General features: G+C 33.6%; 2 protein-coding genes across 4 annotated transcripts in view; both read right to left on the bottom strand.

Moving 5' to 3' along the window:
* Nucleotides 1–257: 257 nt before the first annotated feature.
* On the bottom strand, nucleotides 258–2,671 carry LOC107862858 (bidirectional sugar transporter N3). Its single transcript, XM_016708558.2, has 6 exons — nucleotides 2,512–2,671; nucleotides 1,997–2,033; nucleotides 1,668–1,878; nucleotides 1,418–1,579; nucleotides 1,211–1,330; nucleotides 258–923 (listed from the first exon to the last, which is right to left on the bottom strand). Exons 1-6 carry the CDS (start codon nucleotides 2,555–2,557, stop codon nucleotides 603–605), a joined length of 897 nt encoding a protein of 298 aa, XP_016564044.1. The 5' UTR covers nucleotides 2,558–2,671; the 3' UTR covers nucleotides 258–602.
* Nucleotides 2,672–6,647: 3,976 nt separating this feature from the next.
* Nucleotides 6,648–12,180, bottom strand: part of LOC107862860 (potassium transporter 25) — a 9,347-nt gene continuing 3,814 nt past the window's right edge. Inside the window, exons 1-10 of one of the 3 annotated variants that reach the window (XM_047409574.1) lie at nucleotides 10,987–12,076; nucleotides 9,668–9,893; nucleotides 9,345–9,590; nucleotides 9,199–9,252; nucleotides 9,054–9,104; nucleotides 8,670–8,927; nucleotides 8,502–8,554; nucleotides 8,296–8,419; nucleotides 7,957–8,211; nucleotides 6,648–7,857 (exon numbers count right to left, since the gene is read on the bottom strand). In XM_047409574.1, the coding sequence (XP_047265530.1) occupies nucleotides 6,833–7,857; nucleotides 7,957–8,211; nucleotides 8,296–8,419; nucleotides 8,502–8,554; nucleotides 8,670–8,927; nucleotides 9,054–9,104; nucleotides 9,199–9,252; nucleotides 9,345–9,590; nucleotides 9,668–9,893; nucleotides 10,987–11,031 (2,337 nt within the window). In that variant the 5' untranslated portion in view covers nucleotides 11,032–12,076 and the 3' untranslated portion in view covers nucleotides 6,648–6,832. Of the gene's footprint in view, nucleotides 7,858–7,956; nucleotides 8,212–8,295; nucleotides 8,420–8,501; nucleotides 8,555–8,669; nucleotides 8,928–9,053; nucleotides 9,105–9,198; nucleotides 9,253–9,344; nucleotides 9,591–9,667; nucleotides 9,894–10,986; nucleotides 12,077–12,180 lie in introns of those variants that run through there. The other 2 variants (XM_047409572.1, XM_047409573.1) reach the window with 2 other exon arrangements.

Below are 12,180 nucleotides of genomic sequence, written 5' to 3'. Positions count from 1 at the left end.
CAGCTAGTCCTCGATGTACTTTATCAAAACTATAGCTATATCTTTACCTTCTTATAGCCATTTAATCCCGTCAATAAATTATGCTAGCATATTAGTGGTCTTGGATCCCTTGACTTGCTACTTGATACAGTAAGATTATCAATCATCTAATTTTTTTTAAAAAATATATGAGATGAAATATGTTTGATTAACATAAAATTTACTACTAATAGTGCATAAAAACAATAAAGCGAACACACACTTTAACCCCGTAGGAATTACTCCAGATAATAAGTTAATTACTTTAATTGCTGTATAAGAAATTACATATCACTGCTAGCCTCATACATGGATCTAGAAAACCACTTATTCCTTACTAGGATAATATGCCAATAGAAAGCTTACATAAATATGAGCACACATATATAGAGCGCGTGTAATCATGACCTCATCTAACAGTTTAAACTGTTAGAGAGAAAACACACTTTTAATTACGTAATTATATCTCTTAACGCACGTAACATGTGTACAAACATGCAGATCACACAATATATTACGTAGGAAAAGTTAACCAACACACTGAGATTTCAATGCCACCAATTCCAAGCCTGACTTGATATGTACTAGGTTGCCACAGCAGTTTGCAGCTTGGGCATGTTTTCCACTTTATTGACTGCTTTAGTAGTATCTTGTGGACACGTGGCTACACTTACTTTATCAGTACAAACCAGTAAACCTGCAAGCCTCACTATGTCAATAATTTGTTCCTGTGTGAGTTCTGGAAGCTGCTTATTAGAATTTATGTTCTCATCCTTCACAATGATTTCAGGTTTTTGTATCTCTGGAAGTTTCTGCTCCTTTAGGACGACCTTCTCTTTTTTGCTGTATATTGCATACAGCACAATTTGGAGTATACCAAATATGAATCCCAATACATTTGGAGCCTATAAAACATAAAAAAGGTTATAAGTACGTAAGAACATTTGATAAGATGCATGGTATTTTAAGTTCATAAACATGGAGATATATGTATATGCATGTAGAGGCCGAGGTAGGCCTTAATGTACAGGGTCGACAAAATTCAATAGTGTGGCTTAAACTTTATTCACAAAATATATTGTGTTTATTAAAACTTAATTGTTATTGACGTAAAATCCATATTCCATAAAGTATATCTGCATGCAAGAAAAATTAAACAAGTGATGATATGATGATTGATGAGTGAGCTTACAGCAATGTTAATGTCTTTTAGTAGAAGACCATAGAAGAACCACATGACAGCACTTAAAGTGAGGAAGACTGATAGGAGAAGTGGCATGTATTCCACACTCTTTGTTTTGATGACTTGTCTCTGCATGAAATGAAAAAAAATTAGTACAAACTTAACAACTACACAAGTGAAAAAAAAAGAAAAAATTGGACGCAGTAAAAAGCTCACCACAATGCCTAAGGGAGCTACAAACACACACAAGGAGAAAATAAGGCAAATCCATCCAACCACTTGTCCACGAACTGCACCTTTCAATAGAAACTGAGAAACCAGGACTATTGCACCAAAGCCAGCCACCACAAATAACATGAGCATTTTTGCAGTTTGAACCTGTGTTTATTATTTTGACGATCAAATTTATATTTTCTTGAAAAAGGAAAGTATATTGAAATAGAAAAAAAAAGTATAAAAAACTTACTTTGGCTTTCTTTGGTGCATAGAAAAGGTAGAGACCAACGTAGATAGTCTCAATGAACATACCAAAGGAGTTTATTGTTATGAGTAGGGTAACGTTGGTCTTCAATAATGCATAATATATCCAAAGCATGGAGCTAAAGAGAGCAACCACGTATGGAATTGATTGATAACCCTCTGTTGATTTCTTCTTGTAAATCTTATAGAACGTGGGACTACACAAGTATGATAATATAGTGTTAATTAGTCAGATTATAAGCCAAATACACACACAGACACACACATATATATAATATAATTTTCAAATAAAGAAAAATGGTAATGGAGACTCACATTGGAGAAAGGAACACGATGAACGAGACAATGTTACCTGCAAATTAAATTGCAACGTAAAAGAAATGAGACGTACGTACGATGGATGAGTTTATACACAAGACTTCTAAATGTATTTCACAAAGAATGATATTTAGGAGACTCTGCATGTAAATTACTAGTATGTCTGGTGTATGTACGTCGTACGCACGTAGTGACTATTATTACTTCCCCTACATGTTGATCAGGTGCTCGATCATATATATTTACTTACTGTTATGAGCAAAGTCAGAAATCTCATTAATAATGTTTGAAGTTTGATATTTACGTGTAAGAATTAATTACTTTTGATCTCTATATGTGCAGTATAATTCTACAACGAAGGGTGTTCAATTGACCGCTCTTACTTCTATATGGCTTGGCCAGTACCACTGTACGTAACATATATAAATACAGTGGGTTAACTAATACGCAGGAAGAAGAGTTTTTAACATTAAACATTAAGCAAGAGGGGGAAAACGGGTTAATTAATTTACCAAGGAGACCAAAGGCAAAAGCCCAGTGGCCAGAAATACCAGCCATCTCTGTCTTATTTTGTTTTATTCTAGCCAAAGAAATTGCAAATTTCTAGCACTAGTACAATGCTAGAGTTGCAAATGACAATCAAGTTTTTCTACTTGGCTGTGAAATGAGAGGAAGCCTTGCTCACATATTTATACTGCCAAAGGGGTGCCAAAGTAGCCAGCTAGGTGCAACATTAAAATAAATAATTAAGGAAAAATGATATAAACGTACACCTTAACTTTATCTTATTAATTTATACAAATTCTCATCCTTATAAAATAATTACAAAAATTTCAATTAATTATATATTTTCATTGAATGTATCGGAGAGCTAATTATGTATCTTTACAAGGAAAAAATATATCTTCGTTGGATGTATAATATATTTTGACAGACCTAAAATCGAAAATAATGTATCGGGACCTAATTATGTATCTCGACAGAACCAAAATTCAGATTTTCAGTAATTATGTAAAATGACGATATTTTCAGTAATTATGTAAGCTGGTGAGATTTTCTGTAATTAAGCTTCAAACTGTGTTGTTTTCCCTAAAATTAAAACATCCCTATTCTTTTATTGTATTTGGACAAATATTTAATAGACGTTTGGTCATATTTCATTGCGAAAATAGAACACAACAGTTTTCGTTTTCAAAGTAAAAAATAATATTTGGAAATTGGATTTGTGTTTTGCCATTAAATAAATTAGAATTGTTTTTTTAAAAAAAAAATAAAAAATTCGACTAATATAGAGTGAAAAAATCGAACACCTTTTTGTTGCTTTTGAAATTTTTGTATTCTTTTTAAAAAGTGAAAACAGAATTTTTCATTTTATGGATAGACGTATTTTCGGAGTTCCACTCCAAACAAAAATGCAAAAAATTCACAACCAAACGCAACCTTAATTTAAGTGCGGAAAAAAGAAGCACTCTCATATGCTGAAAGTTCAAGAGTCCCATCTATGAAGCTCTTTTATTATGTCATCCCCCAATCCTTAGGAGCACTATTACTTACAACTCTCTGATTTATTTTTTCAGAGGTTTTATTCTTTTTCAATTTTGGTTCAAAATGAGCCACAAATAAGATAAAGTATGAGTCTTTGAAATGATTTTGGGACCAATTAAAAGCCAGCAATTTGCATGATAAAAAAAGAGAGATGATGAACAATTTGCTGCAATGGCTGATGAGTTGAGGGATATGCTTCGTTTTGGTTTGCTTTAGTAGGCTTATCTTGTCCTGTTGAGTTGTCATTTTAATTTATCTGTGTAATAACTTATTATAAATTGAACAATATAGATACAAATTCTACGTTTCTTAAATTTGTAAACTGCTGACATGTTTAATTAGCATAACGTATACTTCTTATAGCATGGATTATGCTTTAATTTATTCCTACATATATATGAAAAACAACAAACTCAACATCAACATACACATCATATTCCCATCAAGTGGGGTCCGGGGAGGGCAAGTGCTCAGAATGTTCCAATCAAATGAAGTTTGGGAAGGGTAAGTGTACGCTGTCCATACTACTACCTCAGATCGAGGTGAGATCGATAGAGAGACTATTTCCAATAGCCCTCCGGCTCAAGATAAAACAATCTAGAAAAGAAACAGTAAAAGGACAGGAAATAATAGACATTGCCACATCCAATAATATCATAGACAAGATTCACCAAGTACTACAACAAACGATACTACATTCTAAAACAATACTAGTACTATAGCTACTAATACAGATAACAAAGTGCTCCTACCAACTAGCACCGATGACGCACTCGTTCCTACTATCCTTCGATCCTAATCCGCCTCCTCCGCACCTTCCTATCTAAGGTCATGTCCTCGATAAGCTGAAGCTGCTCCATGTCATATGTCTAGTCACTCCCTCCAATATTTCTTCAATCTACCTCTATCTCTACCTCGCCTGAATTCATCCCTAGCCAACCTCTCACATCTTCGTACTGGGCGTCTGTGCCTCTTTTCATCACATATACGAGGAGGACTTTAGCTTAAATTAATTTGCTAATTAACACTGTACAAGATCTTTAGCTCATGTTGACTACTGTTCATAGAAAATTAACGTGTTAAAATATTACCCTCTCAATCCACTTAATTTCTATCTGCGACTATTCAAATTCAGCCTATCTAAAAGTTTAGATGGTTTTGGGCTAAGTATATAGTACAAACCTATGAGAAAACGTGCTAAATTATTTGGAAAAAATTTTTACTTTCATAAGTATTATGTTATATATAGTTATAGTAAGGGAGAAAAAAGGTTTTATTAATTATTTTGGTTTGATAATCAGACAATTTATAAGAAAATACGCCGATATAAACTATGACTCATTGTTTAGTCCAGCTTACCCATCCTCTCTCGGCCTCCCCTCTCAAGTTATTTTGAGCAAGATTACAAAGTGTGGGTGTGGGTGTGGGTGGGGTTGGGGGCACGTATATATAGTCACTACTACGATTGCATCCAAGATGTTTGTATCATCTTCTCCTATTGCTACATATATTTGTGGAAGTTGGAACTAATTGTATGTAATGTCTCTCAAGGGGATATAAAATTTTACTTGAATTAACTCATAATAAACTTTTGAATTTACCACAAATTAAAAACGTTTTAATATTGCTTTAATATTACTCCCTTCTTTTTTTTACTTATCACAATTTTCTTTTTGAGAATCAAATGATATGAACTTTGTCTAACATTTTAAGATTGTATTTTTTTTCATTTATTAATTTGAGAAAATTGCAACTTATAGTACTTTCCGCATAGTTTTGGATATAGATCCAACTTTTAATTTTAAAATGTTGAATTAATTTAATCTAATTTAACTTTGAAAATCAGTCAGATTAATTCTCAAAAAGCAAAACATAACAATTATTTTGAAAAGGTGGGAATAATAAGTACTACCATGTATATATACACAATTGCTTGTCTGATTTTGATATCATATGTAAAAAGTAAAGACATTATTGTGATTAAAAAGGATCTCAACTTTTATAAAGTAAGATTACAAATTTGAGAGATAGAGATCCAAAGATGCATTCTCATCACATCCTCCAAATTGCGTGCAGAAATCAATTTTTTATACTTCTCGTTTGGTTGGAAAATAAGATATTTCAGAATTAATTATTTCGGGATTGTTTATCTCGGAACTATTATTTCACTCTTTATGTGGGATAAACATAATATTATAATTTTGAAATAATTTCAAAACTAGTTATACTATAATTTTTTTTTTACAATCAAACATTAAATAAATTCATCTTAAAATTAATCCCGAGATAAATCATACCTTTAATCTCCCACCCAAACGAGCCCCTTGTTATACGGCTGAAATTAATGAATTAATGGTCCAATCCCACCCATTCCATCATTTCTACCGTTAAAGCATATTTACCTTTTGAAGATAAAGTTTAAATCATTTTAAAATCGTGACGATTGGTAATTTAATATAATGTCATAACTCATATGTATATATGTCGGTAACCTGAATGATGAATTCAATAATTAAAAAGTATACCTTTTACATGCCCATTAAATTTGACTAGATAACTAAGAAGATGGTTACTACAAGTAATGTACTAGTTAAAATATAACGAACATGATATAGATTATTGCACCATTTTTTATGGAGCTTTAGGGCATGTTTGGTATGGTGGAAATGTTAATTTTCTCTGAAAACAATTAGTAGGTTTCACATTTATTTTCTAAAGTTTGATAGGTAAGCAAAAGAAAATATTATCTCAAAGAGTATTTATATGTTATCAAGTAAAACGCGATAGTCTATAGGGGTGGGATCTGGTGAGAGTGGGGGTTCGGATGGTGTTAGGGTGGGAGTTGGAGAAGAAATAACGAATTTACAATGTCACCTATGTTACTTATTTTTCCTATTTTAATTAAGAAAGTCATTCTCCTCTTTTTTAAGGAACTTATTTTCCTAGTGAAAATATTTTTACCAACCAAACATACAAAAATTTAAAAACATTTTCTCAAAAATATTTTCCACCTCATCCTTAACAAACACACCCTTATAGTAAATGCTTTGGTTTAGAGTCCTATAATCATATCTATTTGGTTAAATTAAACCATTTAGATCAACCCAACATAAAGTTCGTTGGTTGCATGAAATTCCATGAACCAAGGTGTCCATATTTTTTCAAAAATTTGTTCTAACTTCACATGTAATCATATTTGTGGAGCATATAAATAGGCAAACTTTGAATTCTCAGTTCTCTACTATATCTAGACCAAAACATATTTATTTCTTCAATTGCAAATTATTTTTATATTGTGTACACCATTCCAACTTCCAAAAGAGCAGCATGAGGAATGTCTAATGCTATTGGAACCTCTCTACAATTTCTATCAAAAAAAGCATAAGCCATCACCAGAAATTGCTTCACAAAATTGGACCCTTTACGTACTTTCAATTGTGAATGCCCCAAAAAATAGGCAGTGCCACTTTCCCTTGCATCAACAAGTTCTTGAAGTTCCTTTCTTACTGATGGATTCATCTTTGGACTAATTGCAGGCAACATAAATCTAACTCTTTTTCTCCTTGTTGTACTAGTAGGATTTTCAATATCTGTTGCTTGTTGACAACTTTCACCTCCGATAACCGGGACCAATGCATTTCCATTAGTCCCCAGAATTATCATTCTTCCCTCTTGTAACACCAAGGCTTCGTGATGTCGTTCCTCTCTGGAGATGAACTCACCTATCGATCTAATAATCTGATCCTCGAAGTCATTAACATCCCTAACATGATCACGATATCCATATCGAACAATGCACCTATATATCTTGTACTCCTTGTGACCGATCCTGCCAATGAGGTATCGTTCATTTTTGGGCATGTATGGCACGGGCAATGACTTGAAGGACAGTAAGATCAGCACTTGATGGAATGCAGGGAGGTTGGTGATGAAATGGGAGAAAAAGGCTGGGATACCCGTCACAATGTTACTGTGAATGAATCCAATGCCGGGCACTCTAGAAACTCCAAGTCCGGGACTTAGGTCTGTCAGCCAGTCCACGGTCACCCTGTTCTCTACGTCAAATTCATACTTTTTGATAGTACCATAGTGCCAAGAGACCATGATTGTCATAAGAATCAACGACAGAAGAACAACGCTCCAAGCTCCCTTGATAAAGTTCAAGAAACAGGACGATAGGTATAATGCCTCAATCGAACCAAAGAATAACAGAAACAACACAGAGAGAGCCACAACATTCTTCTCCCATTGCAGTGCTATAATTAGTGACATAAGACAAGTTGTCACTAGCATTCCACAAATAACAGCTAAACCTGGGAGAAAATTAAGCAAAAAGTTTATGAGATGTTACTAGTGCTTAGTGCTAAAAAAACCAAGAGATGTGAAGTTGTGATCGCTTTACAAAGTAGTACCTGTAGCGTTTGCAATAGCTGAGATGTTGTGAAAACCTATCAAGATTGACAGGCTAAGGACCATGAGCATCCAATTTGCATCAGGAACATAAACCTGTCCGCGCACTTTATCTGATGTGTGGATAACCTTGACTCTCGGGAAGCAAGCAAGTGCTTGGCACTGGTTTATGATGGAAAAACCTGCAGTAATCGTAGCTTGGCTACCCACGAGGGAAGCAAAAAGGGACAAAATTGTGAATATATGCTGAAGGTGTCCTGAGCAAGTAATAACCGAGGATTAGAAATTTCAAGGAACAAGCCTTACCACAACAAGTATGAACAACCATCTATCGAACTTACTATGTGTCACAGATTCACTTAGATGAGCAACGTCATCTGAAGTGCCAAGGTACTTGGAAAAAAATGCTGCTTGACCAGCATAACATAATACAAGTGCTGGATATACGAAGAAGATAAAAGTAACCTGCAAAAGTCGCATCCTGTAAAGCTTTCTATCTCCCTGATCATGTACCAATTTAAGAATGGCTAACAAATTTCGCAAGTACCTTAATAGATCGCTTTGAAAAATGACCTAAATCAGCAAACATTGCCTCTGAACCTGAAAAATGTAAGCCTTCATATATCAGAATTTTTTGGTTTTAGAAGTGCTAGGACATAATTGATGAACGTCAAAACGGAGGTGCAACACATAAGTTCCAGTTAAAACAACTAACCTGCTACGCATAAGACAATGCTGCTTAGGAGTTTCCAACTTGTGGTATCTATTTTCTTGATGAACCTAAACATGTATGTTGGGGATATCGCCCAGAGGATTTGGGGATGATGAATGATGTTGTATAAGCCGAATCCACTTATAAACATGAGCCATATGATAACAATTGGAGCAAAGATGACACCGATTCTGTTTGTCCCATAACGTTGCAGCATGAAAAGGCAAACCAAGATGGCACATGCTACTGGAACTGGTATAACTGAAAGTATCATTTCAACGAATTAGTAGCTAAACACGAAGTATTAGAAATGACAAACTATCTAGCCAAAACATATTCTTGTCATTTAATTGTCCGAAACAGTACATCACAAGTTAGGATACTTACATTTTTTTAAATACTTGTCAACTGATTCTCTTGCCTTTTCTGAAGAGGTAACTGATAAAAAGTTTTGTATCGAAAAAATCAGCTCCAAAGTCCTGAGTATTGTATAAATATCTTGCATGATAAGTAATAGCAATACAATTCTTACATCGTGGTGCCAATTTTGACAAGGAGCGTCTCAGATCTGACGTTGCTGATAAAACTGAAAAAAGACACACACAAAATAACATTCAAAACCTGATACTAATCATGTGAACGTAGGAGGTAATCTCCAAAATTCCCAATAACACTAACTGGAAAGAGCAGGGGTAAAAATTCCATCACAGATTATCAGACAGGAACCAAGCAAAGCCAAAAGTAAGATCAAGTAGTGACTGCTTTTATATCTTCCGATCGCTCTTCTTGCCCTTGATTCCACCTTCATTTTAGAAGGGGTTCCTAATTCCTCTTGCTGCATAAGATCCGTAGCACTTACATCACTCGGAAGCAGCCCTACATTGGCGCGCCTACAAAGTAATGAATACAAAGCAAATGTACCACCTGCAACAAATTAATCACTGACTATTAATACCATACATAGTCAATCTTATAAGCCAGACGGTTTTGAAATTAGGTACCTTCTCCGTTGTCATCAGCCTTGAAGATTATAAAGGCATATTTCAACAAGGGAATGATTGTTAATGTCCAAAAGACAAAGGAGAAGAGTTCATATATCTGCTGTCCTGATTTGATATGGCTAGGATCAATCGAACCGAATGCATACAAGGGAGTAGTGCTTAATCGACCATATACTACTCCCAGGCTTTGAAATGATAGAACAATGGTACGCCTCCATGTTTCTTTCTACAAAAGGGATTAAACATGATAGAATATCATGACTTCGATCTAGCACAGTGATGAATTCATGTAAAGCCATTTTAGCTCTTGAAACTGAACTAGCTGGAGCTTCAAATATTATTTTCAATCATTGGTTCATAGTCGAGTCTGTTTTGTTGTCGGAGACAGTCTCTCTACCTTCACAAGATAGAAAGCACCACCCTCTCCGATCCCACAAGAGTCTAGTCTGTTTTGTTGAGACAGTCTCTCTACCTTCACAAGATAGAAAGCACCACCCTCTCCGATCCCAATAGCGTCTAGTCTGTTTTGTCTATCGGAGACAGTCTCTACCTTGTGAAGGTAGAAAGCACCACCCCCGACCCCATTTGTGGAATTATACTAGGTATGTTGTATTATAGTTTAGTCCATTTTTCCAAGCTTTTGGGACGTGAAAATCTCTCTTACATAATTTTATTTTATTGGAGATTTGAGGTATTTGGCCCAAAACCTAAAGTGTTCTTTTAGCACCAGCAAAAAACAGTTTTTGCTGCTACTGAGAGAAACTACAAATAGAAAAATCATTTTTGTTCAAAACAAAATTATCTTACAAAAGAATTTATATTTATCAGATTGTCTCTCAATAATTTAACTCATACACCTCTTAAATATAAATAAAACTGATTAACAACCTTAGTAGTATATATTTATTGTTTTAAATTTTAACTAAATAAAAATAAAAACTTAATTAAAATCTTTCATAAAATACAGTATTACTTTAATTTCTCTATCTGTCTTTTTTTTTTTTAATTAATTTTACATCTCAAAAGTACTTTTAAAAGATTAGCTAAACACAAACTTCTTCCCTCCAAAAGCATTTCTTTGAAAAGCTAGCTTGACAAAAAATAATTCAATCTCAAAATAAGTGGTTTTTAGAAGTTCGGTCAACAAGCTCTCAAATTCTACGTGCATGGGTCCGCCGCTGACTACATTGGTCAATCATACATAATCTTACTTGGTATTTCCACAAGCTTGAACTGTTAACCTCTTTGATCACATGCCAACGACTTTTACAAATAAATGAAAATTTCATTACAGGGAGGTTTGGGGCACAGACACTTACCTTAATAGCAAAATGAATGGACACAGGGCTGAGTGAAGGATCCATATCTCAGTTAAACAAAGCAGAAATGCAAGACAGACTTTGTCAAATTTAAGGTAACAATCCCATTTTCAAGAACGTTAAACATATAACTTTGTGACAGGAACCGGTTAATACGAGGGAAACACACGTTACTAACAAGGTCCAAATATATATATAAACACTTCTGAGAGCACAAGAAAAGAAATAATGTATTTTATTTACTATAAATAAATGTTACAAGTTTGAGAATAATGTATAAGTTAATATGGCTGTTTGAATTGACTTATTTTTAGGTATTTTTTATTTTTATTTTTTATTTTTTTATTTTGATGGTGTTTGAGAAAGTTAAAAAGGACTCATTTTAGATTTAAAAAGTATTACAACAAGTCAAAAGTAAAAAATACCAACTTATAACTTTTAAGGTACTTTTAAAAGTGAATTCAAACACTCGATTAGCCAAAACAAACGAGGAGTCCCCATTTTAAAAATCTAAAAATTGGAGTGAGTTATATATAAGTGGAACAAAAATCAGGATAAACTTTTGTTGTTACATCAAATGTTTGGTTTTTGTTAGGTCTGAAAGGAAGAGTTTTAGAGTTATTCACATGCCATGCTGACTGGTTGGCCTAATCATATTCCACGCCAATTTTTTTTTTCTTTTTTTTTTTTTGTTGGGGATCAAAGAAAGGAAAAATGAAGCTTTTGGTAACGAGTTAAGACTATATACACTGTAAAATATGATTACTTATAGAGTATTTATAAGTCAGTTTCTATAGTTAAACATATATTGAAAATATCATAACATAAACTAAACTTGCTATCACATATGACACTAATAGAACGAAATATTAGAAATCTGTCTAATTTCACCTCATCATAACGACATTTTATTATTGTGGCCTGATTTTCTCTAAAATTGATTTTTATGTTTTACTTCTATGCAATGATATTCTACCTATAATAACTAGGGGTGTACAGACCAAACTGTCAAGTCAAACTGAATGGACAAACCAAATCAAACTGAGAAAAAAAAGTGACTTATGGTTTGGTTTGATTGGTTTGGCGTTAGAAAAAAAACCCGATCATTCTTGGTTTGGTTTGGTGTTGACAAAAAAAAAGTCAAACCGAACCCGAATCAAACCGACATAATATATATATATATATATATATTAT

The sequence above is a fragment of the Capsicum annuum genome, chromosome 3 (assembly GCF_002878395.1).
Source record: "Capsicum annuum cultivar UCD-10X-F1 chromosome 3, UCD10Xv1.1, whole genome shotgun sequence".
Classification (NCBI taxonomy): Eukaryota; Viridiplantae; Streptophyta; class Magnoliopsida; order Solanales; family Solanaceae; genus Capsicum; species Capsicum annuum.
The sequence above is the reverse complement of the archived record's forward strand: the minus strand, read 5'-3'. Positions and strand labels throughout refer to the sequence as shown.